Source organism: Plasmopara halstedii (assembly GCF_900000015.1).
Source record: "Plasmopara halstedii genome assembly, contig: Scaffold_650, whole genome shotgun sequence".
NCBI lineage: Eukaryota > Oomycota > Peronosporomycetes > Peronosporales > Peronosporaceae > Plasmopara > Plasmopara halstedii.
The window spans coordinates 1,576,019-1,603,752 of NW_020187567.1; the positions used below are offsets into that span (position 1 = coordinate 1,576,019).

Sequence of the window (27,734 nt, forward strand, 5' to 3'; positions counted from 1 at the left end):
ACGCCGGAAAGGACGCGCTGCAGTAGAGCTTGGTTGGCTTACTTTGTTCAGTGACCTAGACTTTGTTCATTGATAGTACCTACTGTCTATAAGAAGCAGCGGGATTATTTCTACTGCGGTGATTATTCGGAGCGGGATGCTCCAGAAGTGGCTGGTGATATTACTGGGACTGTCATTAAAATCAGTTGCATTTTAATCGCCAGGTATTACTGCTGTTCAGGTCACATCGCGGCTATGCGCAAACCTGTTCCGACGATACATATAATAATAGCCGTGTAGAACGTAGGAAGTCGGATGAAGAAAATATCATTAATCGCGATTGGTAGCGGTGCTCGATTGTATACTCGAATACATACGAGCGTATATTGGCGCCGGCGAAGGCTCCTCTGTGAATTGTTTCATCGGGACGCAGAGCGTGCAGACAGATTTTGCCCGAATACAGGCCGATGGCCAGTGCTTCTGTTTAAAACGACTCGAGGAAGTAGCCCGACCCAGCCAACTACTTGCACAAGAACAGTGTGAAGTATGCTGATGTCGCACAACCCCTCACCAATCTTCTTTTTTTGGGTGTGGTGGAAGCTGCGGCTTTGGAGGATGTAAAAGGAATACATATGCTTGCCCCGATTTTAACTCTTCCAACATCAGATCGGTCTTTCAACGTCATCTGTGACGCTAAAACCTCTGTAATAGGCTGCAATTTTCTAAAGACACCCTTGTCAAACGCAATTTACACCGATTTGACTCCAAGCCGTTTGTGATCTATACAGACTATGCGTCGTTGCGAACAGCGACGTCATCACCACATCCTAGCAGAGAATGGAAAAATGTTTTTTGCAGGGTAAACTTTGTAATAAATACACCGGGTTGCTTGAGCGGCCGCGAATGTGCTTTCGCGTCACCCCGATTGGAAATTGTGCCATGTCACCATTGTGTTTTCGGTTAGTTTATTAAGAAATTCTTGAAGCGCATAGCTCGGTGCGAAATGGGACTTGTTGCTGTAAGCCTCAGAAATCAAGGGATTTGAGATGTCGCTTAACAAAGCGCAAGGTTGCACGCCTGCACTGTTGTTCCCTAATTCAAGTTTTGTTGTTTACAGTGTACAGTGGTGCTTTAAACGGAGGATTTCAAGTGCAGAATACCGTGCGAGGCACATCGAACCTCTTTGGGTGGCCATTCCAAATAAAAAGAGCATACCACTCGGTGAGCGCTATGTATTGGTAGCCGAATATAAGTTGGTAAACACACATGCGCGCATGTTTGAAAGTCAAACGGATAAGACCTCATCACGGCGGCACCTTTGCCCAGCCTATCGGCTTTGGCAAAGTGCTGACAGCAATTAGTAAGGACTTCATTGTCAATAGTTCAAGCGATGCGTCTAATGATATTTATTCTTTTAAGGACTATCGGAGCAAGATCGCCAATCTCGCTGTTCCCAGCGTAACATGACCGACGAGAGTACGACCAAGCTAATCCTAGGCACAATGCATCGCTAGCATTCGCTGGTCGGTAGTCATGGCATAAGATAGAGATCTGCGCTCTATAGCAAAGTTTTGAAAAACATTATCAAGGGTGCTTGGCAACAGGTTGATAACCGCTCACAAAACGCAAATATATGTATAAGCGCGAATCGCGTTTTGGAGAAAACTCCCCAAAGTATACGCGCATAGAGACTGCAATGTCATAACCAGTCGCTGTTAACCATTCAGTTGCGTTTAAATACGCATTATATGCCCCTAGATTCTAAACTTTTCATTTTACATGAATGATATGATGAACCCCTGCGTACATTTGACATCGCCACGTATTGGCTTCGATGTAAGGGGGTGGGATCGATTAAAAACGTGTTGATTCTAACAGCTCGGCTACACTTCGGATCAAACCAGTGAGTTTATCCTTTTGAAATTAAGTGTCATACGCAGGGTGCATGACGCTATGGCTAGAAGCCAAGACGAACAAAAGTGTTATACCGATGTAGGCGAAGCATGCATGATTATTCTATGAAGAAAAGCGTGCTTTTGTATCCAATTAACCAACCTACAAATACAGTGTCTGCAATCTATACGACTAAGCAGCGACGGGGTCGTTTACGGTCAGAGCAAAAATAGTTTGGGTTATACTCCTAGAATATTTAAGACGATGCGAAAACATTCAGTATTTTATGTTGGGCTGGTCGATCCACCTTACTAAAAACTAATCGAAAGTGAAGAATTCCCTCGCAGGCAAAGCAACGTCTTTGGCATAAAGCTGATCAATCCTCTACTTTAAGCAGCGACGCGGTTTTTCTTGACCGCTGTGGTGCCTTGAGCCAGGCAGTGCGATGGCGATACTCAATGAGTAAACCTGATACCTGGATCATATTAGCCTCGGATGTATGTCGTGAACCACGGAAAAAATGACAGGCCACCACAAACTTGAAGACTCGCGAGGAAAATTTTATTGTCGTCGGCAAGATTCGATACGGATGGGGCGATCTACTTTTGCGTTGAATGCTTGGTGGGCTGGTGGATAAACCAGGGCTGTTATTAGTACATGATAAGGTGATAGTTTAATTCTCAATTTAAAAAATCTTGGTAGCTTAATATTGCGCTTAGACAAGAATTCCCTTTTGCCGTGACCGCTTACGATCTGGCGCACCCTTGATCTTTATTTCCCTAGAAAACGTGACAGGGTTGCCCTTCGCAGAGAAATCCAACTAGTAAGAGGCAATTGCCGTTGCGGTGAATAAGTCTGATGGCAGGTAGCTATTACAGCTGATGGAGATGTGGGAGTCTGTAAACGACAGTAGCTTATGACAATGGGTTGTCAACTCGACGTTCGCGTCGTGTCTCGTACTTTGCACAGTCGAGCATGGGACAGTATTTGGGGTAGAGATATACAAAGCGGAATTTGCATTAAGACGGCGAGCCGGCGTGTTTCTCTCGCCAAATGCGCAAGTTGAGTCTGATAGCTATGAGTGATTTTGCTAGCTGATAAACAAGGTACATTCCTTGTGTAATACACAGGTCTCCCCGTCCACTGATGCTCCTAGTATAGACTTTACTTCAAAGAAGTGATTGTTTGTGGGTTGCAAAGCAAATATTTTGTGCTTGTTTTGTTCAGGACGTGGGAAGGGGGCCTGCGCGCGTAAGCGTATAGAAACTCCATACCAGCGAGTCAAGCGACTTGGGCGGATTAGAACCCAAATCACGACGTGATTTGGGCAACATTTGCTGCGACTCCTGCACTTACAGTACAGCGATCTGGACTTCTTCAGCCAGATCTATCTCGTTACCGGCGAGCCGAACGTCGTCGCGAGTTCTAAAAAATTGTTTCTGATTTCAGCTGATAAAAACGGGTTTCTGGTTTCAGCTGATAAAAACGGGTTTCTGGTTTCAGCTGATAAAAAAGGGCACGGAGCCTGATACTCGTGCAGCAGGAAAGCTAGGCAAAATACCCCCCCCCCGGAAAATGGCTAAGCTGTGTATTGTCTGGTGAAGACAGAAATTTTTAGTCGGGATTCGGAGAGTTAATGGGACAATTCTCATCAGAGAGCACCTCGGCATCCTTACTAAGATCTTCTTTGAGCGGGTCGTTCGCGAAGACGGAGCTTATAGTAGGGGTACGCTGATCCATTCCGTTTCGTGTACAGGAGCGAACTTTAAATGTAGCTACGCTTATAAATCAGGCTCGGTAAAGTGCTGAGAGCGGAGTTGCGCAATGGAGCGGTCATTCTGGAGCAGTATCATGAAAATAAATTTTTTGTGTGAGCCCTAATGTGGTCCACAGTTCAGTAGTATAGGGTGACTCCCTGATTTTCTGACCAAACACCTACGTCCTCACTTAAAGGCAAACAACTAAGTCGTCCACTGAGGAGGGGGACTCTTTATATCCCACACTAAAAGGACTTAATGACCATTCTTAAAGCTTAGACAATTTCGACATCCCGCCGTACACTTGACGACGAAGTCCATCTTGACATCAGCGAGCTGGACCTGCCCCACGGAGCCCAGCTTACTCATTCCCGAGCTCAGGAGTCTCACCGACAAGAAAGTACCCGTGAGATTATCAAGGATAGATGCCTCAATCCTCGCGATTCGTGCTCTGCCAGTGTTCTCAACGGCAGATTCGCCCATTACGAATGACGAGCTTAGCTCCTCCTCTGCATTACGCGACCTTCGTGGCGACTAACCGTCTTGCGAGTGACTGCACACATCCAAGAGAGATCGTTTTCTCAGTTCTATAAGATCTTTTGCCAATGGCAGTGAGGGGAGTTCCACAACCCTTAGGACTGCTCTGAATATTACGGGAGATAACGGCACCTAATCTATTCCGCTCTCTACGAGACCTAACATAGGAGACAGCAACATACAGCTGTTTTCTACAAATCCATCACAGAAATGCTTGGGAGGGCACGGTATATAGTCATCCTGACCCAACGGTAATTGGGTTCGCCGCTCTTTTTGTTCGTCAACTCCCCCACGGTTACTCTTTCTTGCTATTTTGCACGTTGTGCATCATATAGCAATCCTTTGAATTACGTACAGCGAGCTGGTTTTGGTATATTAGAGCTTTGTGTATGCTGTATCAGTTCGTTAAATTTTGGTATGTCAAGAAGCTTTAGATTGGAATATCTACGCTTTAACCTTATTTGACTTGTCAGGTAAGTATCACCACACTCTGTGCTTCCACTGAACACACCCCGCACAGGCCGTATTACGTGCTGTAGTAAAGCAAGCCTTAGGATGAAAGCAATCGATACAACGCGATTTTCTGCTCCATCCAGATAAGCTTTAAAGCAACATCACAGATTATATCTTGTTGAGATCGGGTGTTATGTGCCCGCTTCACGACGCTGTGGGTGAGACACGTTCAAAAGCAACAAATAGTTGGTGATTAAATAACGACATACAAATAAAAAACTTCTCCTAACCGGCTAACACATTATGCGTCTGACCTGGTTATCGTAAGTATCACACCGTCGACGCGTGACGATGTCATTGTGACGTGAGCCAATTCATAATCTGGGCGACTGAATAGCGCATTTTTCTCGGGAGTAAACCAATCAGGCTTTCATTTCAACTCAATTGAGTGCCCAGCAACGATAAATAACTATTTTGTCATTCGTCTGCGAGATGGGAGGCAAAGATGTCGCTGTGTGGAACGACGTATGTTCTGTTTCGACCTGAAATAGCTTCGAGCCGTTTATGTGGGTCCTGGAATTGATGAGAATATAAATTCATCACAAGCGGCTCTATAGCTTTAGAATCCAGATGGGTTACATAAAATTATTCTCTGCCACGAAATTTCAAGTCTTTATTCATGTTTGGAGAGCAAAAATCATAGTAAAAATATCACTATTATAAAACACATTTTCCAAGCATATTTCTGAAAATTCTTCATAACATTGCTCTAAAATGATTGCCGCAATTCGAAAATCATCGCTACCGTCATGTTATTGCCCAAGCAGATCCACCTCTCCCTTCTTAAAAATAAAGATGACATTCATCGCGTTGTAGCAATGGAGGCAGCATCATATCCAACAAATGAAGCAGCTTCCGAAGCATCAATTCGCTTTCGCCAGAAAAATGCTGGTTCGTTCTTTTACGTGGCATACAAGTGTTCAACCGACAAGACCGTCATAGGTTTCATAAATGGCACACTGACGAGCAAAGATACACTGGATCATGACAGTATGAGTCATCATGACGCTCAAGGATCGCTCCTTTGTATTCACTCAGTGGTAGTCGATCAAATCTTTCGTCGTCAAGGAATCGCTACAGAAATGCTCAAGCAATACGTGAAATCGATTGCCACCTCTTTTCCTCAAATTAAACGTATAATGCTCATTTCAAAGGCTCATTTGGTCACATTTTATGAAAAATGTGGCTTTTCAATCACGAGGACGTCGCCAATTGTCCATGGCCAAGATCCGTGGCTCGAACTTGAGCTAATATTGTAATTAGAAATTCAACAGACACCAAAGATGAAATTTTGAAATATAAACTCTATAAAAAGACTTGAGCCTTAAGTCCATAAACTAAGAGTTGCTGAATTAGGATCCTGAAGTAGCACCAACATATCCTACGTGGTCCACGTTATCCACGACATGCCTCTCATTTTTTGGAACACCTTCCATGCGTTTAATCTTGTGTGTCATCTATCTGCTCCAATGCTGCAAAGTTTGTGATGCTGAAAGTGACATCGTAGCTCGACTTTATGCATTGGAAAATGCTGGTGTTTCTGTGGCTAAACTTCCACTTCAATCCAATGCACTTCCAAACGCCATTTCAAAGCGATTACTCAGCTATTCACTTACTTGGAATGATCTCTCAGGTTTAATGCAACGTGCATTATTATGGGATACTGGATTTGTCTTTGCTTCATCTCTAAGTTCAGTGTCCACCGATGTTCAAGATCATCTCAAACTTGTTCAAATCTTTACATCCTGCAGTCAAGGGATGAACGACATCTTACCATCTGTAGCCGAAATTAGGATCCTTCAATCTGCAGGACCAAGTCCAAGTTGTCAAGTGGAAACTTGCGGGTCAATAGGCCATTTTCTCTCTCCACTCTGTCCCGTTGAAATTGTCCTCCCATTAACACGGTGTGCAATTTACACATCTGATATGGATGGACAAGATCAAGTTTCAGGAGTTTATTATGCTCAAGATGGACGTAGTCCAAGTATTCCTAATCCAATTATACGACGACATACTTCCATTCATACAAATGTGAATCAATCACTTTTTGCGATTCATCTCTCTGACATTTCATTTCTTGGTCTCAAATCTTGTGAACCATATACAAATTTTATCGTGCCATGTCGAGGAATTGAAAATAGTAATCTTCCATTTGAGAATACTACTATAACCAACGACATAATATTATGTCCAGCAACTTATGGTGTTACTATGACATTATGGCTTCAATTGACGTCCATGCCATCATTTGCCCCATTTTCAACATCAGCAATTGTGTCATTAACTATAATGACATTTTTTTGTGTCATTTTACTTGTTTACATTTGTTATTGTACTCAATCTCGTACGTGGGTACAAAAAAGTTATGAAAATGTACGACTAGACGACAAATGGGACGATCAAACACAATCTCACTCGTCTAATATTCTACGTCGATTCTTCACTCGAAGAACGAAACGAAAGACTCATAACCATCTCACTTCAATAGAAAATCTCCAACAATATACTCGTGAACTTCCAGAAGGAACAACACACGTCGAAGTGACGGAATTCAATCATGAAATATGTCAACAAAGTGTCATTTTATCAACTTTTGTCTCCGATCCAACAATCATAACAAAACGAATTGCTTTCTCTCATTTACATCGTTTACGTTTATTAGCGAAAGGAGGAAGTGGAGAAGTGTGGCTTGGACAATATGAAACTCAATATGTTGCAATGAAATGTTTATTATCATTAAAACGAAAAGATTTTCAAGCATTAGAACAATTTGCTGAAGAAATTCGAATGGCTTCACTCTTGGAACATCCACGAATTGTAACTTTCTTTGGTGTAGCATGGCATTCTCTTTGGCATTTATGTGCTATCACCGAATATATGGCATATGGAGATTTAGAAACAGTATTAACTCATTCCAATTCTCGAAATGAATTTTCATGGAAACGAGAAAAGTTTCAAATTGCTTGTGATATTATTGAAGCACTTGTTTATCTTCATTCTCTTCTTCCAATTGTCATTCATCGTGATTTAAAATCCAAAAATGTATTACTTGATCGATATCTTCATGCAAAATTAAGTGACTTTGGTTTAAGTCGTGAACGATCAATTGAAGATACCATGACAAATGGAATTGGGACAATTTTATGGACTGCTCCGGAAATTCTAGAAGGAAAACGATATGATGAAACAAGTGATTTATGGTCTTTTGGTGTTGTATTATCAGAAATTGATACCTGTGCTTTACCTTATGGATTTACTCGTCATACGAAAATGCAGAGTATTCAAATTGTTCATTTCGTTTCGAAAGGTCAATTATTACCAACTTTTCAAGATGATTGTCCAAAAGAAATTCGTGAATTAGCTTTTCGATGTTTAAATTTGGATCCAAAAGCACGTCCTACAGCATTAACAGTCGCTTATGAATTACGTTCAATCATTGCACCATTAATTTTATCACTTGATTGATTCAAATCGTTACAATGATGAAAATATACTTTCAAGAATTTGATATTTTTAACTTTGAAACAGATTGTTCATTCATGTGACGAAAAGAATGAATCACGAGAAAGATCAAGAGCTGTTAACAATACGTAAAACACAATTTCTTCGTCATGTTCCGATTTTAACTCATGTGATTAAAGAAGGTTTGTGTTCCGAACGACAAATTGTACGAGCTTTTGACTTTCTTTCATTTAATGATGGTGAATATCTTTATCGTCAAGGACAAAATAATCGAGATGTTTTCTTTATAGATGAAGGTAAAGTTTCAATTACTCAACGTCGACGATCTCGTGCTACAAGTATCGTTCGATCTATTGGATCCTTAACATTGGATTCAAATATTCAACCACTTGTACCTCGTCGAAATCTTCGAAAACGATCTCAACTTGAAGCCGAGATGGAAATTCAATTATATCAATTAGAACAATTTGAATATTGTGGTGAAGAAACTTTCTTACAAGGAATGGAAACAAGAGGTTTAAATGCTGTTGCTATTGGAAATGTGACGTGTTTTCTTTTGTTAGAAACAGCATTTCAACGATTATTTGCTACAGTTCATGAATTGATGTTATATCGACATTATCTTCGGATTCATGGTATTTTACTTCATCATCGTATATTTCATCATTTTTCAATACGTGAACGACAATATTTAATTGATCATTCAACACTTGAAGAATATCATGATAAAGATCGAATTATACAACAAGGTGAGAAAGATGATGATCGATATTTTATTCTTGTACAAGGAGAAGTAGATGTCGAAGTGGAAGAATTTCAAAATGTAACATTTGGAACGAAATTATATGATCAAAGTCAAGAATGTTCAATAGTTTGTCGAAAAACATTATATCAAGGATTTGGTGAAATGGGTTTATTATCTCGACCACGAACGGCACATGTTATAGCTGTTGGAAATGTACTTTGTCTTGTAATTTCACGTAAAATTTATGTTGAAGCATCTCATTTACAAGGAAGTCAAGGTCTTAATGCTGATATTGAAGCTTTATTTGCAATGTCATTAATTGAAGAATGGTTGTTAATTACTCGAACACGTCATTTACATCTTGCGAATCCATCTGTATCTCGTTATTTAACAACATTTGTAAAGAAATTTAAAGCAGCATATTTACAAAAATTTGAAGGAAAAACATTATATTTGGATTTATTACGACGATTAGTAATTGATCCAACATTAGGAAATGAATTTCCATTTGTTTCCGATCGTGTTGGTTCTGATCAATCAAGTTCAGCGTTAAGTATCATACGATTTGAAACACGTCGAATTCTTTCACTTCGTCCACTTGATCGTTCCCCATTTGAAACAAGTTTCTTAGCTCGTTTACTTGAATCAACGGCCTTTGTAACTAAATTTGAGCGTCCGATTGAAATTGATCAACTTACACTTGCACGTGGTATTGGACGATATGCTACATTTTTAACTATTGCAAAAGATACATTTCTATTTCGACAAGGAAAGTTTGAGAGTCGTGCATTTCTTATTTTAAGAGGAAAGATTGAAATTGTGAATGAAGAATGTGATTCGTTACAATTAGAAACATCAAGTAAAAGTTACGATGTACTTGCAACATTATCAGCTGGTGATTCTTTTGGGGAACTTTCACTTGTTACACGTTTACAACGATCTGCTTCAGCTTTAGCACCATGTGAATCGGATCTTTTAGTCTTTGAACGTGCACATTTACAAGCTTTAATTACACTTTTACCTGGTGTTTCTATACAACATGCGATGGTAAAACGTGCTGAATTACTAGCGACACTTGATTTTTTACGTTCAAGTGATTTTCCTCAATGTATTCGACTTGCTCATGATATTCAAGAAAAAATGTACGATCGAAGACATACGTTTTTGTACGACCCCATTGAGTTGCGTACTCTTTATATTGTAAAAAGTGGTGAAGTGGCAGTATATTTACGTCAAATGGTACCAGTTAATGATGGTACAAGTCAAAAAGAAGTACTTGTTCGAGTGGCAACTATTGGACCACGTGAAGTTTTTGGCGTTGCAGTGGCAAGTGCAACTGCTACTGTATTGGACACAAATGTGTTAGAAATTCCTCGAAATTCCAATACTATTGTCCCATCTCATGTTGCATCTTGTTCTATTTCGGATCTTCATGCTCAAGAATATATTGCGGCAACTTTAGCTTCTGTGACAACTACGACCATTGCGATGAAACCAGTAGGTTTGGACGATTTAGCTCAAACGGTTTATATGTGTATTACACCTGTTCAAATGTTGGAACTATCGGAAATTGGATGGAAACGACTTTCTCTTTCGAGTTTATCGAATATTCGACATACTTTACTTGAACGACATCGATATAATTTAGAAACAGTGGAAAAACAAATGCAACAAGGAAATATTGTCTATTATAGTGTCGAGAAGCCGTGGCAAGTTATTTCGACTATTGCAGTAGGTAAAAGAGACCCAAAAGATGGAATATTGGAACCTGTGTTAATTACTCAATTAAGTCGTCGAGTTAAGGACAAGAAATTACAAAAACAACATCAAGAATTAACCTCACTCTCTATAGTAGCTGCTTCACCATTCAAAGATCCAAGTCAACTCATCACTTCTCCCATTTTAACGGAATCTCGTCGAAGATCGCTATTTAGTTTAAGTATTGGGCAAAATCTCGCTTCTTTTTCGAATGATTCACCGTCATCCTTATCACCAACACATACGATGCATCTTAATGGATCATTCAAGTCAAAGAATTCTCTTCTTGTTATATCTCCGAATACTTCTCCTGTATCAAATATACAAGCAAGAAGTGGTAGTGGACACTTTCTTCCGTCTTCAAGTCCGAGTAGAAGAGGATCGATTGGGATTGCAAGTCCTCGTCCTCGAAGATTTACAAGTCCAAAGCAAGATACAACACGAAGTCCATCAGAAGTAAGTGATAAAGATTGTGAAATTATGTGGAAATCTCCTAGAAGACCTTCTGCGAATTGAGAAAACACAAATCTTGAAACATTTCCGATCAATCACATGACTTTCTTTATTTCAATGCAAACAATGTGCTCTGTCTGTCCAACGTGTCAAGATTTCTCGAATTTATAGTAAAATCGACTCAATATCTTCCACTTTCATATATTTCTGCGTATCAATTAGATCTTTTAAGTGATTTCCCATACTCATTATTACCGTCTCACTACCGTCGCCTTAAGTAGTTTAAATTTATACCGGTACAGATAAGTAATAAAGTGCACCACATCATTTACAGTCATTGGTTCTTAAGAGCCCCATTCTCAAAGGTAAATGGCTCCTACGACATTTGAGCAGAAACTCGCGCATCTTAAGCGTGAAGCTGAGCATTATGCTGAGTATCTTAGTGATGAAGAGTTGGAAGATGAAATGACGACAAAAGCTCATGAGGAAGCAGATTTTGCGAATGATTATAGTATGGCAATTGTAGTAGGTGGTTTACCTGTTGTGGATGAATCAAAGCATGGAAAATTACTAAATGTGGTGAAAAAGATCTTTGGACAAGTTGGAAATGTAGTTGACATTCAAGTGCCATTTGATTCAAGTGGTAAAACGACAGGATTTGCATTTATTGAGTATGAACAAGAAGCACATGCGAACGATGCTGTCCGTACGATCAATAACTTTGCATTGGATAAACGTCATACAATGATTGTTAACAAGTATGAAGACATGGAACGGTATGTTAAGACACCGGAGGAGTTTATTCCACCTACAATTAATAGCTTTGTTGAGCCAAAGAATCTCAAGACGTGGCTTATGGATCCTGCACGACGTGATATGTTTGTACTACGTCATGGTTCTGAAACAGAAATCTTCTGGAGTGATAAGGGTGAACTTGAGCTTGACTATGCTGGTGATCGTGAAAAAAAGAATGGAAAACAGTGGTGCTCGCAATATGTTTTATGGTCTCCTCAAGGATCGTACCTCGCGACTTTCCACCCTCAAGGTATCGCACTTTGGGGCGGTGAAAAGTATGAGAAAGTTGGTCGCTTTGCACACAAGAATGTCAAATTAGCCGTCTTTTCTCCTCATGAAAAGTACCTTATTACACTAAGCGAGACGGAACAGGAAGCTGCTATTATTATTTGGGACGTTCAGACAAGTAAGATGCTACGAGCTTTTCCTGCTGGTAAGTCAACTGGTGTAAAGGGAGAAGTGGTACAGGGACTTATGACTCCATTTAAATGGAGTGCAGACGATAAGTTTGTCGCGCGTCGTGGCAAAGATGTCATTAGTGTGTACGAATTACCGTCCATGAAGCTACTTGATAAGAAATCACTGCGTGCTGAAGGAGTTCACGACTTTTTCTGGTCCCCCACCGATCCAATTTTGGCGTATTGGGCCCCAGAAGGCAATAATGTACCAGCTCGTGTGTCGTTAGTGGAACTTCCCTCTCGTCGTGAAGTGCGTCAGAAGAATCTTTTTAACGTTAGCGACTGCAAATTGCACTGGCATCCTAATGGAACATTCTTATGCGTTAAAGTAACGCGTCATTCCAAGTCCAAGAAGACTATGTTTACCAATTTTGAGCTCTTTCGAGTTCATGAACAACTAGTGCCAGTGGAAATGCTTGAAATGAAAGACAATATTGTGGCTTTTGCATGGGAACCTAAAGGAACTCGCTTTGCAACGGTGCATGGAGAAGGTCAACAACGTTTGAATGTGTCATTCTATGATATGGATGGTGGTAGCAAATCTTCTAAGGAGGTGACATTGTTGTACACGCTGACCGACAAAGCATGCAGCCATTTGTATTGGTCACCACTCGGTAATAACATTGTATTGGCGGGACTTGGTGAAATTAATGGTCAACTTGAATTTTGGGACGTTTCTGAACAGCAGAGTATTACAATTCAAGAACACTTTAAATGTACGCATGTGGAGTGGGACCCGTCTGGACGAGTTGTGGCGACTGCTGTGTGTCAACCACTTGATAACTCGTACTACAAGTTTACGATGGATAACGGTTACACATTGTGGACATTTCAAGGAAAGCAGTTGTTAGAGGAGAAGAAAGAAACATTCTACCAATTCTTGTGGCGTCCTCGTCCTCGAACATTGTTGTCAGAAAGTGAATACAATCATGTGGTTAAGAATTTGAAAACCTTTGAGAAACGTTTTGATCAAATGGATCGACTTAAGGAGCGGGAACGGTTGGCTGCTCTTAATGCTGAGCGAAAGCGTGAAGAGCAAGAGTTTCAAGAATTGTTGGACAGACGTCTAGCAATCGCAGCTGCACGCCGTGCCGAGTACATTGCACTTCTTGATGGATACGACAGTCAGGATGAAAGTGAGTATATTGTGCAAAGTCACACGTATGATGATGTGCTTGAGATAAAGGAGGAAGTGATACGCAAGTAAGAAATGTGACTTTGAAGAAATATAACGTGTCAGTCTGGCATATTGCTTCTGTGTTAAGGAACTTTATATGTGTGTTATTTACGGTGACTAGCAGTACTCAATAGAATCTATCTAACGGGGTACGTATCGTATTATGGTGTACGTACACACTAACAACTCATGATGAAGTATAATGATTAGTATTGATTCGAAAAGTGGCGGTAATCTCACGCTATGTTGCACATAATATAGGTGCTTAAACGCTGTACATGGTGTCATGTTACGATTCAATAGATGTCTTTCATATAACTAGAATGTTCAAACAAGTTTACCTGAGTACCTAGAAGGCGCTCGATTTGGTCCTGAGTAGAGCACACAAACGATCTCGTCAATGTGGATTTGTTTAACTAAGATTTTCTCTGTGCTAGCTGCACGGCAACCCAGTTGTAACGGGGATACACGTACCATTGTATGAGATGCAAACGGCGCATGCAAGACCGTTCTGATGCTATTTTTCGGTCAAATATCACATAAATATAAAATCTATATTACTCTGTGAAACATGCAGTACGGAACAAAGCTTCAATGATTTTAATATTCGGTTATATTCTATCTGATATGGACAGAAACTTTGCTGATGTAGATAGAGAAAAGATTCAAGAAATGCAAAACAAATAACTTTGTCTCTAGTTACAGCGCCTTGCATCTGAAAATTGACCGGTACAAAAAAGACTTGAGATTGATCCGCTTCGTCAAAATTTCTCCTGGTATAAATAACTTAAAGGTACACCTTAGATGGCGATGCCATGATTTTTCAATATGCTCAACTACTTTAGTGAAAAGCGATTAATAAATGAACGCTTACAAAGTCTTAATTTCTTATAATGCAGAGTACTAGTATAGTTCTTCTGCCATCTTTATTGACTACAGAATAACGATGGCATTATATAAGTAACTGCAATCCGTATGGACATTACATATTCTATATCTATCCAAGTTCCTTACGATTGAACACTTTTAAAAGGCACAGGAAGAGTATCGTTACTTGTATTATACGTTATATTACAGCTAAAGTGAAGAATCTACTGCTCGATAAAGACATAATTAGACGCTGCCGATCACTGCAGCATTTCAGTTGACAGCTCCAGATCAAGCGTCTCATTGTGAGAGCTCAGTTGCACAAGGTAAACGCCAAGCAACATTAGCTGTTTTTGTAATTGCGTTATGGTTGGATTGTCCAGCAGCTTGATCGACTTTAATTGCGTATTGAGTGTTCGTCGAGCAACATATTGAATGGCGCAACGGTCCCCTTGTGAATCACCAAGTGCAATCACTTGCTGTATTTCATGCTCCTGTTGTTGACAACAATCATCTCGGGATTCCGAAAGAGACATTTGCATACAGCCGTGCTTTGCAAGTAAGTCTTGATAGACTGCAATTTTCCACTCGATGGGTCGGTCTGGATAGATCTTTTCAAAGCAAGAGCGTGCAGAAATAATCGTGATTTTCTCAAGCAAAGGTACAACATTTGGTAGAAAACGTTTGCATGAGCGCTCGACCCATCCACTTTGACCATTGGTGACAATACAGCATGTACCAATATTAAGGCAGGCAATGAGAAACTTTTCGACTTCCTCAGCAAGCTCTTTAAGAGTAGATACGCCATCCTGAGAAATAACAAAGGACTTGTCTTCAGAAGAAAAGCCTAATTTAGCCAAGTGTGTATTGGGAAACAGAGTATCATCCCAGTCCAATATAATCACTGCAGTCCAAATCATAGAAAATAATCATTCGCATTAGAATGGAAAGATTACGACTAAAATGCAGCAGAAATGAACGTACAAGGACTGGTAACGAGATGCTTCTCTGATGCATGTGAGATTGATCCAGCGTTCTGTACGGCGGTGCTCACGATACGACTGACGCCCATGTTGTATACGAATAAGGAGGATATTCTCTAAGTATTTGGTATTTCGCTTTATGAAGTGCCAAGTGAGTGCGCACAGATAGATGGCAGAGACGAGTATAGTGAAACGATGTGTTGTTGAAAGCGAAAGGGTGTGCGGCAGCGTCGGAAGTCTTTAGTAACTGTACAACCATAGTCCGGTCCATGAAAACGGGGTTTGGTCTTTTTTTAGATATATATGGGCAGCTTTGAAAACGATTTGATGTTAATTGTGCTTCACAGAGGTTTCCTTTAAGATCGGAAGTCTGTCTTCCAGTTTAGGTACGGACTCGGGTTGCAATAGCGAAAGTAGTGATTCGAAATTACTTTGGGCACAGTCAATTGGCAGTTATTGAACAGTTACGGTATTGCATCTTCAAGTTGTTTATTAATGTAAAAAGCTTCTTTTTGCGGTATTCTTGACAAAAGTGCGAATAAGGTGTAAGGCCTGAAAATCAAGCAACTTGCTCGATATAACCAATCTGAAAGAAACGATCAAAATAATTTCCTTCGATCTGCCTTTCCACGTGAGAAAAAGATACAACAAACATCTTGTCTTAACTTTGTATATTGTTCTTTCCCGAGTACGAAGTGAATTGCAGGGTATCACAGAAAGGAATGAATCAGATAGTTTAAATGAAATATATTAAATGCGAGACAATAAGTTTTTCTACACCGTAGAAGAAATGTTAAATGTACATCGCATTAGGGCTTTGTTCGTACAGAGACCAATATGAGCAAATCATGTGAGCAATGCAGAACAGCAGCGGAGGATCAACATCATCTTTTGGTTTTAAAAGCAATTGCACAGGAACGCTACACATTACGAAGGCAAAGACTTTATCCATGATTGTTCACTAGAACAAAATACTTAGTCTCGTCAATTGAAGGCTACTTTCAGCAAGATCTCATGACAATATTCCAAAATCTACGGAAAAATACAGACATGAAGAAATTTGCAGACCATATGCGCGTGTTTATTGGCCGCAATATGAATGCAGCTCTCCTGGAACAGTCCCCTGAAAATCTGGTGGAGATCTTGCAGCTAAAAAGTCATGAACTTTACGACAGCCACAACTTTCTTCGGTTCATTCTGCACATTGAATCGTACCAAGACCCGCTAGGACATCCATATTCAAACAAACAGACCATCGACCTCTTGAAAGCGAATGAATTGTTAGGTGTGAGTTTTCAACAAGCAGCGATCTTCGAACCAATCAAGGATATCGAGGGTCATACGGGACGGCTCGCCACAAATTTGCAGTCGGAACTCTTTGCAGAATATGAATTGACACCCTTTGCTCTGATGAACGAGCTCACAAGTTCTGTGAACGACCTGCGAGTGAATGAACGCTACCTCACTTTGTTGAAAAGCTATACTGTGTTCTATATTGCCCGTCATGGTCTGGGTGACGTTTTGCTGAACAAGGTTATTGCGAAATCAAATGCTGAAATTCTGCAAGCAGTTCATCGGTGGTCACCACAATATATAGAACGTCGTCACAAACGTACTAAAAAGAAAGCTGACCAACCAGTTTAGTTCAATACACTGCAATAAAATACTTTTGTACAATTTTTTCTTTTCAAAAGTTGTAGATCTAGCATAAAGCTCATCTCACTTTTGATACGATGCGTTACAACAGAATGGTGTGTGTACCCATCACACTTTTGTACAAAGTCATGTGATATGTAGAGTATATCAATGGATAATCGTTGTTCGAATTTCTGTGGCCGCGATAATTATAACCTCGTGTCGATCGTTTGACCAACAGGATGGAATTTTGGCAGCCTAATGGCCGCAAATGGTTAGTGTTCGCCTAAAGGCGCTCGCCAGCTTTGACAAAAACGTGCTAGTGACGCACCTTCAACGAAGAATTGATGGAAGCTTAATTGTCTCTCAGGTTGAGTCTGCGTATTTAAGCGTCAGTCCATCGATGTAAAAAAGGGCTTTAGACATGATAGGCCTTGGAGCAACATGCGTTGTTCGGCTAAAGCTGACATCGGCTTAACTTTTATGCGCTCTCTGAGCTAGGGCATTGTACGGAAATACTTGAGGCACCCCCGGCAATTCGTAATTTGTCAAGTTACCTTCCAGCAAAACGCAGCTCAGATCGGGGAAATTTCAAAAATGCTTCGTCCTGAATAGAGCGTGTTGCATTTGAATGGCTCGCAAAAGTAGAATCGTCGCCTGGCATTAACAATCTCACATAGAGCACAATTTGAATTTGCAACCGCTTTCTTGTATAGTGAGTAGCCATAGCGTTTCCCGCGATGCTGATGACACTTTATCTGATCGGAGTAACAGGATGTAGTGTTATCAGGGAATAGAAATTGGTTGAGAATTTCGCAATAAAGGGATACGGCCTGGTATACACGTACTGCGTTACGCGAACACAATGAGCGGGGAAGTTTCTGAGCCATCACTGCGGCCTCTCCGTTCAAGGGCTAAAAGAAATCCTTCACCACGCAATAACAGATTTCTGTTGGACCATTTGACATTGGCCAGGCCCAATATGAAACCCAGTACTCCGAACAAAGTTCTCCAAAGCTTTGCTGTAGAGAGTGGAACTCGGTCTATTGTAACCGGCAAGCCATGTTGGCGAATTACTCTGTCGAATTAAAATCTTGGCTGTAGCTTCACCAGCAACGAATCCGCCGACCTGCTTTCCGTCTAGTCATCTTTTCGATTCAAAACTTCTGTATCTACAAGTGTATGCTCATCAAAGCATATCTGCACCAGAAGTCCATTTGCAGCACAAAGATTTCTCGACAAGCCTAAAAAGTGCGATACTTGCGTCCGACGTGTTAAAAAAACATCTTGGTGAGGAGGCCAAAATATCCATTGACACGAACGGCTGTTGTGACTCCTAAAGACTTTACCAAACGCCTTGACACCCGATTTAGCTGTTATCCAAGGGCAGACGATAATTGTTTCAGCCTTCCCGCTACACGAGCTTTGGTTCTGACCCATTTTTTGTCGGCGGGAAGTGTTGCGACCACCCGCCCTAGAACTCACGAGAGTGTCCAGCTCTTAATTACAGAGTGAGCAAACCCAACTTGCTCTAGTGCAAGCACAACAGTCACACCGTTACTTTGGCTTCAAAAGCAGTCGCTCACGAGCCATATTTGATGATGCAAACATTCGTCCAGTGTGTGGCCATGCTTGACTGGCAGTGTTCAATTCACGACGCGGACGTCGAAATACAACTTATCACTTTCGGTTTCTCTTGCTTTGATATCAGCCTGTGTCTATGTGACAGCTCTACTAGCTGCCAACCAAGGCTTTTTTCATGACAAATTCGGTCGGGCGGCTTTGCCTCATCTTGAGACAGGCAAATGCCGAAGGCGCGACAAGTCGTAAGAGGTCACGGCGCCAATGCCAGAATATCTTTTAAATATTATATTTCTCCGATTCAGCGCATCCCACTTTACCCGATTCTTGCTTATTCCACCGACCTGTTAAACGTTCCACACACTTCCCGCCTTTTCTACGAGAGTCATGGCAGGCGTTCGGAACTGTGATGAGTCTGATCTCAGATTGCAGACTCGCCATCAAAGAAGCACCTCTAGTGGCTTAAAACCGCACCGCAGCTGTGAAGCAGAGCCTTCGCTTAGCTAAAGAGGAAAGCCAGTAACATGCTCCATTTTCAACAGAATTCTTCACATGTTACTGGCTCTTAAGAGTGAAATCGTGGTATGGCATCGGCAAGCCGACGTAGAACATCGGATATGATCGAATTCCATTTGAGATATCAAGTGTCAACCTCAAAACCTTTTGCCACGACCGTGAATTGTCCCGCATACCACGGGTCAACTTAGTCATGTAGACCGCATTCACTGCGTACGCAGGTGGGTCAATTACATTTAATTTAATTTTCCGCCCTTCAACACACATAAACATGTTCCGCCTGCCTTTGGTATTAGCGTGTATCTTTTGTATATCCTATATCTCAGCCAAAGCATCACGCAACCTGCGCATGAAGTTTAAAATAATTGAGATAGAATTGATGACTTTTGCAAGAAGTGTCGCCAGGCTGATTTCATCAAGTCCAAGTTGTTTTTAATGAGGAGATCGATGTTTTCTGATCCGTTGAAAACAAAGTAGTTTCCTTAGCATTCTAGCGCCATCATAACTTTTGCTTTAGCTACATGCTAATCGCTTCTATTTAACTTCAAATATGATATCGGTTGACCAACAATATCGATAGTCTGCCATTTATATAAACTAAGCTGACGTACACTGAAGCCATCTGTCAGTTCCAGAAAGTTTTTTATGACTTTTGATCCACTGCGCAAGTATTTCACGAATTCTGGCAAAGAGTGCGTAGTGGTCTTCATTTCGTTATCTTTGTATCGTGACAACGAGCATATCGCGATGGGAGTCGCTAATTCGATTCTAAAAGTGCCACTTCAAATCGACCTGATGATTGCCCACTTTCATTCTTCACACGATGAGTGTGCATGTGCATATGATTTTCTATGGACCAATATGATCGTTCTCTCTTTCTACCATTGTATGAGTCAGACTTCGATGCCAACACACCTAAGCTGTTGTTAACATACTGACTTGCGTTTCCCGAGTGTTGTGACAAAATTCGCAGCCACGAAAAACAATGGAGCGATAAATGCTACATTACCGTCTTATTACATACTACAAAGCTAGACACGTTTATATTTATCGTGACGTTGGCGGCGACCACGTGACGGCGTCAATAGTCCTCCACGTGCTTTTTTATTGCCTTTAAGTCGCCGTTTTGTTTGACGTGACATAAATGCTTCACGTTCCTCGACCTCTTGATCAAATATATCCAACGCCTGACTCAAAGCTGATAATGGCTGTTCTCGTTTTTGCTGTTGCTGCTGTTCCCGCTTGAGTGCTTTCAATGCTGCAAAGTCAGCTTCTGCTTGCTTCTCGGCATTCTTGGAGGTGAGAAAGCTCTTGGCGGCGGAACTACTGTGATTAGCTTGAGAATCACCCGTGACAGTCTTGTCTAGAGCTAAATCTAGTTCCGAGAACAAGGACAATATCGCCGTCTTGTTGACGGTAGATGCTGGAGCAATCGTTGGCGGGGAACTCATAAGTTTCCATTTTCAACTCGAAATCAATATAGCGATTATGACAGGGGAGAACTGGCCGTCATAATTAAATCGTCGATTAAAATTGCTCCCAAAGAAATATATTTGTTAAATTATATGCTTGAATAATATTATTTCAAGCTTTTGTTATTTTTATAGTTATCTCCTAAAATCATACAACTAAAGACCATTCAATATACAATCCAAAAAGATATCGCCATTCGTGCAACTCGGATAGCTCCATACTGTGTGACAGCAATGCGTGACAGAAGACTTATGAAGCGTGGTGAGTATTCTGACTCGTAATATACGTTGAAATAAAGTTCCAGTACAAAATTTCGACCAAGTCCATGGCTTGCTCAAAATTTTGAGCGCTACCGCTTACTGCAGCATTTCGTTCGACAACTCCAGATCAAGCGTCTCATCGTGACAGCTCAGCTGCTCAAGGAACACGCCGAGTATTTTCAGCTGTTTTTGCAACTGTGTTATGGTTGGATTGTCCAGCAGCTTAATCGACTTCAGTTGCATGTAAGGAGTTCGCCGAGCAACATATTGGATGGCGCAACGATCCCCTTGTGAATCACCAAGTGCAATCACCTGCTGTGTTTCATGCTCCTGTTGTCGAATGCAATCATCTCGGGGTTCCAAACGAGACATTTGCATATAGCCGTGCTTTGCAAGTAAGTCTTGATAGACTGCAATTTTCCATTCAATGGGTCGGTCTGGATAGACCTTTTCAAAGCAAGAGCGAGCAGAAATAATCGTGATTTTCTCAAGCAAAGGTACAACATTTGGCAGAAATCGTTTGCATGAGCGCTCGACCCATCCACTTTGACCATTGGTGACAATACAGCACGTGCCAATATTAAGGCAGGCAATGAGAAACTTTTCGACTTCCTCGGCAAGCTCGTTAAGAGTAGATACGCAGTCCTGAGGAATGACAAAGGCCTTGTCTTCGGAAGAGAAGCCTAGTTTAGCCAAGTGTGTATTGGGAAACAAAGTATCATCCCAGTCCAGTATGATCACTGCAGTAACCAAATGACAAGCTTAAGTCACTTGCATCAGATAAAAGGAGCGAGTGCAAGAATCAACGTACGTGGATCGTTAATGAGAAACTTCTCCGATGCATGTGAAGGTGATCCAACGTTCTGTCGTACGGCGGTGCTCACGATGCGACTGACGCCCATGTTGTGTATGACAAGAATGAGTGTATTTTACTTTTGAAAATGACGATTAAGCAGCGTCGGACCTTTTAAATGTGATATACTTATTCTGCTATACCTTATGTTCGTTGAGTATATGCACTCGTGTACTTCAACGAAGTGCTGACTGTGGTTGCTGTACGATATTAGCCCAGTCTGTTGTGTGGTTACTAATGATGTCTGGGATTATTCGAAATAAAACTTGTGGCTCGAGCTTTTACATACTTAAGGATATCCAGAATATCCTTCCAGAACTGCATGTAAAGAAAACTTGAGTCTCATAAAACTGTGTACATCAGGCTCATCTTAAAATAGCAAGGAATTTTGTCACAGATTAGATTGCAGTTTGACTGCATACATCATGACTTTGTTGAGTTTTGAAGTGTAACACATCAACATGCTCAATTTCTCATCAAAGAGCATGTAAACAGCTATGAAGCTGAGATGGTACTCACTAGACTGTAGATTGTCGGATCAGAGTTCATTCAGAACATCTTGCTTTGTCCGATACTTCACGGTATTGATGATAGCTGCTGATTACTGTCTGTTAAAGCTGTTCCGGATACATTGATGTCCTCGACGACCGCGAAAAGTAGAACCGAACTTGAGTTTTGCTGTACCTATGCAATTCTTATGCCTTAATTTTGCGACTTAGAACTCTGGTACTTGGCGCCAATGCTGTTGCTGAATGACAAGCTCTGGTATCATCCACCAACCCAAGCCAAGTGAAGTGCTACAAGTGAGAAGCGGTACCAGTGCATGGATTGATTAATGTGCGAAGACCGAGCGCCAAACTTACTGGCGTGACAGGACGATGCTTTTGATTAATGCGCCAATTACTTTGTATTGTGTTCAAGTAAAAGTAAAGATCTGATAGCGCAGCTCAAGATATTATATTCAACTGCTTCTTCATCATTGCGCAGTTCATTTAGTTGTTAGTTATCATCAAGTTATGCACTAAACGGTTCCTATTGTTGTCGTCAAAAGGGAATCTCAACTCGTACGCGGCACATTGTGCTGTGGTAGACCTAGGTGCTGAGCTTGAGCTAACTCCATATTCCCAGCCGCAATCCTTAGCCCATATTCTAGCTCGAGATATGTCGCTATGGACATTCATAGAGACTTCCTCCTTCGTCGTTGTTCTATTCAGCAAGTGCCTCTTCATTGCCTTCCTATTTGCTCGCACTGACCAAACAGACTTGACTCTTGGATTTACCTGTCGGTCCTGCAACGCCTCCATGAGATTCGCCCACCAGTAGCAATTGCAACACCATCTCTTGTGCGTCTTACATTTTTACTCCTTTATAACCTTGCGGCCAGGCCGGTGTATCGGTCAGGAACATGCGGTGCCAGCAAGAGGCATGAGGGTAACACAAGCTTGCCCGCCCAAGTAAATCAAAGCGGCGGAAGGATCGGACCACAGGCTAGCCGTTTTGACAATATGAGTACATCTTTGAAAATATTGTGTAACCTCAACGTAACATTGCTCCATTCAAATTATCATTACCATCATAATCTCTCAAAAATGACGCATTTGGACGACCACAACATGGTGATCACGTTTGGGGACTTTTCAGTGGAAGAGACGCAAAAGGCATTGGCGGATGGTATGTACGAGTTTGTTTAATCGCTTGAATTAATGATGCAAAGACCTACTTGGTCCTTTTGTAGCAGCTGCAGACATTAAACACTCACCAAAACAAGTCAATGGAACCCATAAATCGTGGGCTGAAGCATTAGGTGCTCCCAAGCTACAGCTGAACCAAAGTAGTACCCCTTGGGCTACTGCAGCTAATGTCAATGGAAGTATGGTAACGAATCAAGTGAAGAAAGAGCCGATTAAACCGCTGCCATTCGAAGAGGCAGTTCAGGAAGCGCTGAAGAGTCTTGATGTATTAGCACCCGCTAAGGAAATGAAGAAACGGTAAGTGAAGTAAGTCAGAGATACTGGATGAATGGCTGATGACCTTGTGATGATTGCAGAGGATTGGTAAACCAAGGAAATACATGCTTTCAGAACGTAATTATGCAGTCTGTGCTAGCTTGTCCGCCGTTCTTAAAGTAAGTTTGTCGACACTTAAGACATGTTGAGATCAATTTCATTAACATATTACAATGTGATCAATGCAGTTTAATGACAGCTATATCGGCTGTCAGTTCCTCGACAGCAGAAATGCTAGCAACTACGTCAACTTTTAAAGCATGGCGTCATATGGTGGCATTTACACGCGAATTTGAAGAGCCGACATTGACACAATGTACGTTTCGTCGTAGTGTTTGAACTTGTTGTTACTTTAACTCTAAAAGTGACTTTTAAATATGTAGTGCATTCACAGACTGCTAGCACCGAACGTAGCTCCAACGCAAATGGAAAGATACGTCAGGCAATTCGAATAAGCGGCTTTTTCATGGACGTCTTGAGTGCCTTTCAAACAATCCAAGGCGAACAAGAAGATGCACTAGAATTTTTGGAGTTCTTTCTTGAATATCTTCACAACGAGTACGACCAAAGTGGTCTTGAGCTACCAATTTCGTGCGAAAAACAGACGAAACGCAAAAATCCGGTAGCCAAACATGATGATGCCTTTTTACAGACTCAGACTTTTGATGATGGCTGGGCTGAAGTTGGGAAGAAAGGCAAGAGCAGTATGTTGCGTCAAAATCCCGTTGATAACATCCGATCGCCAATTAACTGGCTATTTAAAGGCACGCTGCGCTCAGAACTTAAACAATCGGGCAAGCGACAAAGCTCGATCACTATCGAGCCATTTCATTGTTTGCACTTGAATCTGGACTATGAACTGCAGGAATCTTTGACGGTCAATGGTTCAGCGAAGCCATTTAGCAGTGCAATAACGATTGAGGAGATGATTCAGGTGTCATTTGATGTCGAAGTGATTGAAGATGTCAATGAAATTCCAACAATGAAAAAGATCACGACAGTCGAGTCGCTACCTGTAGTCTTGACGTTAAGTGTTAAACGATTCACGTATCATCCAGAGCAAGGACCCGTGAAGCTTCAACAATTTGTGAAGTATCCACCATTTTTAGAATTTCCATCGAAATTTTTATCCACGACTTGTCGAGTAGAGAATGGCATGGATGCCTCTGGTGATGCAGCTGTCAGTGGTGCAGGTTTCTCAACTCCTCCAATGTACGAACTCTTTGCTGTGGTGTCGCATCTAGGCAAGTTTGTGGTAGGGGGCCATTATACGTGCGTATGTCGTGATAACAAGGATCAATGGTTTCGGTACGATGATGAACATGTGACCTCCATCTCTGAAGCCACGGCACTAAGCGAAACCGCATATTTGCTCTTTTATATTCGGACAAACAAGCGACGATCCCCTTCAACACGACTTTCTTCAAATTCATCAAGTGTCAAGGACAAGAATTTGAGCGGATCAAAACAAAAGATTGTCGATGAAAATGTGAAGACTTTGGGCGGCAAAGGCAGAAAGCAATCTTCAATAGCGGCACCACTTCACACTTCACGACTTATCCCCGGGATGTCACCCAGTAAACAGCTCGAAGGACTCAAACCAAAGTCAAAAAAACAAAGTAAGAAGAAAATATGAACAAACTGTTAGCAGTCAGGTAGAAAAACAAATTTGATTGTAAGGTTATACGGTTTTACTTATTTTCCTATTAGTCTTAATGTGTTGACACCTGAAATTAACATGGAAATATCGTTCTGAAAATTAAAGTAAGCGTAAGTCTTGGTGATTAACAATGCACTAACATCAGATTGATCTGTACTTTGGATGATAGAAGACCTTCTTACTCCGGACCCGAAACACATGTATAACGCCCTTTGTGCCAGTCTTATGGCAAAATGTGTTGCGATATGCCGCCGCGGAACTCACGACAAAATTCCGCTCGTCACCAATGAGCTGGACTTGGATATAAAAGCTTAGCTTGTCCATTTGAAAGCACTATAGTTTCAACAACTTTTGCTGACGTGACCACGTTGTGATTGTGGATGACAGGGATCATCTCAGAAAAGATAAAGAAGCGAGCGGTTTCTGATCTCTTCCTCGGAAATATGCCTGCGCTGGAGAAGCTACGGTCGTACCCAAATGTTTCACGAGCTGGAAAAGACACAGACATATCGCCTACTATTTACGGCTTCACAAACCAGCTTCAGTGAATAAAAGGTAGATTAGAGTTCTTTTATTTCTGACTTCAAGAAACAAATAATGATGCGGATGTCGCCGTTAAATTTCATCGCCCCAGTTCCGGCTGTCAACTCTCGCGCTTATCTTTATTCCTTAGACAGCTGTCACACCCATTAACCGCTGCTTAAGCTTTGACCAAGACCGGGTCTAGTGCACTATTAAGAAATATGTTGTGACCCTGCCTCTTCCCCCGCGAAGGTATAATCAAGGATGAGTCAAGGCGTGAGTAGCAATATTATCACGGCAATCTTGACGAAATGAGACCTCAAGCTAGAATAATCACGCGATGAAGAAAGTATACCTTTCAGTTCACCTTTTACTAGTAAACCTCATGATTACGCCGATACACTAGACGTTGTGCGTGGAAGTGGGTCACTACTGAATCATATAGAAGGTTTTGGGGGGATGGTGACCTACACGCAGCTATCTTTTTATCATGGTGGTACGTCGACTCCTTCTAAGCTTTTCAGTGGGCAGTTGTCAATAAATGGTCCAGTCTTTGGTTGCGTGATCCGAGCTACATTATCGCGCTGAGTAACTCTAGCAGCTCAGTGCCTTCTTGCTGTCTCATTAAATAGCATAACTAGAGATGATGGCGATGTTACAGAAGGTAGAGGAATATTCGACTCTTTCACTAGTGTCTGATGCCTTTGCGTACTATCTTTTATATTAAGCATTTGCCCGTCCTACGCTATTGCATAACACGATTGAATCCATCAGGATTTTCCGCAGCCTCACCGATGCTAGTCGTTCTTTTGAGGTGGGACCCCTTCGGTCACAACACCTACGAGGTACACTAGACACAGTTTTTGTTTATCCGGCACCCTTTGCCTTCTATAATTTTAATTTTCGCAAGGGGTTTGTCGGACGACTCCACGCGGGCGCGCAATACTTTTCAGCTCCTAACTTGGATACTAGGCGGCACACAGGGTGCAGATATTTGATACTGAAAAAAGTGGTAATATCAGCAAAGAGACGGTGTTCTTGGGAGTAATAAAATGATCTCCTTCTTCTTTTATTAGCAGGACAGAGGTCCTAGCCCTCTACCGCGCTCTTCGAGCTTCCATCTTCCGTAGCCCTATACGGTCTTCACACGCAGAAATCGTACTACGCATTTGTTGCAAAAAAACGATTTGCGGACGCGGTAAGTTCTTGTGCAATCTGCGCCTGCTCGAATACCTCTATCAAATGGTAATTGATACAGCCAGTAGAAGAATATATACTGCCTTTCCGGTGATAAGAACTCACAACACTTCGCTAACTCCTACCTTTCTTGACGGGCGGATGAGAATTTGATAATCTACCCAGTAAACCCAGTAAAGCGGCGTGAGCATCCACGTCATATGTCGCGGTTCTACCACGTTCGGAGTACTTCTAGTACTGTGGTCCGCACGTATGTTCTCATTTTACATCGGTGCCGTAGCTTTGTTGCTGCAAAGCGCGATCCGCTTTTGTGTATGATCTTCTGACATTGAGATGTAGTTATTGTTTTTGACAATCCTCACAAAGAATTGATAAGTCGACATTGGCGATCTCACGGCGGAAACACAACCACTTTTCAAGAACAAAAAAGTCGACCAACACATTCTTCATCCTGTAATCGAAGACGTTATGTGATAACAACATCTACCAAGCGCAACGGGATTGTCGTGCATCGAGCACTGAGGAACCTTCGATCACTAGGCGAGATAACAGCGCACAAACATCGTTATTAAATGCTGTCAATATGTCACTAGTGATTACCGTACTTCACAAAATAAAAGCCACTCAAAAAGATCACTTTTTTCTGATTTTCGT

At 41.5% G+C, this 27,734-nt stretch overlaps 11 protein-coding genes across 11 annotated transcripts; 6 read left to right on the forward strand and 5 right to left on the reverse strand.

The window, feature by feature from the left end:
- Positions 1-5,428: 5,428 nt before the first annotated feature.
- Positions 5,429-5,938, forward strand: PHALS_12945 (phenazine biosynthesis protein family; the record flags this gene model as incomplete). The annotated part of the gene is made up of 1 exon (XM_024728599.1): positions 5,429-5,938. One exon carries the CDS (start codon positions 5,429-5,431, stop codon positions 5,936-5,938), a length of 510 nt encoding a protein of 169 aa, XP_024579060.1.
- Positions 5,939-6,113: 175 nt separating this feature from the next.
- On the forward strand, positions 6,114-8,144 carry PHALS_12946 (tkl protein kinase; the record flags this gene model as incomplete). Its single annotated transcript, XM_024728600.1, has 1 exon — positions 6,114-8,144. The coding sequence occupies one exon, from the start codon at positions 6,114-6,116 to the stop codon at positions 8,142-8,144; it is 2,031 nt and encodes a 676-aa protein (XP_024579061.1).
- Positions 8,145-8,232: 88 nt separating this feature from the next.
- On the forward strand, positions 8,233-11,160 carry PHALS_12947 (tkl protein kinase; the record flags this gene model as incomplete). Its single annotated transcript, XM_024728601.1, has 2 exons — positions 8,233-8,890; positions 9,089-11,160. 2 exons carry the CDS (start codon positions 8,233-8,235, stop codon positions 11,158-11,160), a joined length of 2,730 nt encoding a protein of 909 aa, XP_024579062.1.
- Positions 11,161-11,466: 306 nt separating this feature from the next.
- On the forward strand, positions 11,467-13,557 carry PHALS_12948 (eukaryotic translation initiation factor 3 subunit b; the record flags this gene model as incomplete). Its single annotated transcript, XM_024728602.1, has 1 exon — positions 11,467-13,557. One exon carries the CDS (start codon positions 11,467-11,469, stop codon positions 13,555-13,557), a length of 2,091 nt encoding a protein of 696 aa, XP_024579063.1.
- Positions 13,558-14,654: 1,097 nt separating this feature from the next.
- PHALS_12949 (uncharacterized protein) lies at positions 14,655-15,466 on the reverse strand (the record flags this gene model as incomplete). The annotated part of the gene is made up of 2 exons (XM_024728604.1): positions 14,655-15,298; positions 15,379-15,466. 2 exons carry the CDS (start codon positions 15,464-15,466, stop codon positions 14,655-14,657), a joined length of 732 nt encoding a protein of 243 aa, XP_024579064.1.
- A 961-nt stretch (positions 15,467-16,427) lies between these two features.
- Positions 16,428-17,021, forward strand: PHALS_12950 (uncharacterized protein; the record flags this gene model as incomplete). The annotated part of the gene is made up of 1 exon (XM_024728605.1): positions 16,428-17,021. One exon carries the CDS (start codon positions 16,428-16,430, stop codon positions 17,019-17,021), a length of 594 nt encoding a protein of 197 aa, XP_024579065.1.
- A 472-nt stretch (positions 17,022-17,493) lies between these two features.
- On the reverse strand, positions 17,494-17,739 carry PHALS_12951 (uncharacterized protein; the record flags this gene model as incomplete). The annotated part of the gene is made up of 2 exons (XM_024728606.1): positions 17,494-17,509; positions 17,570-17,739. The coding sequence occupies 2 exons, from the start codon at positions 17,737-17,739 to the stop codon at positions 17,494-17,496; spliced, it is 186 nt and encodes a 61-aa protein (XP_024579066.1).
- Positions 17,740-20,140: 2,401 nt separating this feature from the next.
- Positions 20,141-20,560, reverse strand: PHALS_12952 (uncharacterized protein; the record flags this gene model as incomplete). Its single annotated transcript, XM_024728607.1, has 1 exon — positions 20,141-20,560. The coding sequence occupies one exon, from the start codon at positions 20,558-20,560 to the stop codon at positions 20,141-20,143; it is 420 nt and encodes a 139-aa protein (XP_024579067.1).
- Positions 20,561-20,938: 378 nt separating this feature from the next.
- PHALS_12953 (HAD-like domain) lies at positions 20,939-21,744 on the reverse strand (the record flags this gene model as incomplete). The annotated part of the gene is made up of 2 exons (XM_024728608.1): positions 20,939-21,582; positions 21,654-21,744. The coding sequence occupies 2 exons, from the start codon at positions 21,742-21,744 to the stop codon at positions 20,939-20,941; spliced, it is 735 nt and encodes a 244-aa protein (XP_024579068.1).
- Positions 21,745-23,284: 1,540 nt separating this feature from the next.
- On the forward strand, positions 23,285-25,337 carry PHALS_12954 (hypothetical protein L914_13362; the record flags this gene model as incomplete). Its single annotated transcript, XM_024728609.1, has 5 exons — positions 23,285-23,366; positions 23,431-23,683; positions 23,743-23,820; positions 23,890-24,017; positions 24,085-25,337. 5 exons carry the CDS (start codon positions 23,285-23,287, stop codon positions 25,335-25,337), a joined length of 1,794 nt encoding a protein of 597 aa, XP_024579069.1.
- A 1,954-nt stretch (positions 25,338-27,291) lies between these two features.
- Positions 27,292-27,530, reverse strand: PHALS_12955 (uncharacterized protein; the record flags this gene model as incomplete). The annotated part of the gene is made up of 2 exons (XM_024728610.1): positions 27,292-27,368; positions 27,443-27,530. 2 exons carry the CDS (start codon positions 27,528-27,530, stop codon positions 27,292-27,294), a joined length of 165 nt encoding a protein of 54 aa, XP_024579070.1.
- Between the last annotated feature and the right edge of the window lie 204 nt (positions 27,531-27,734).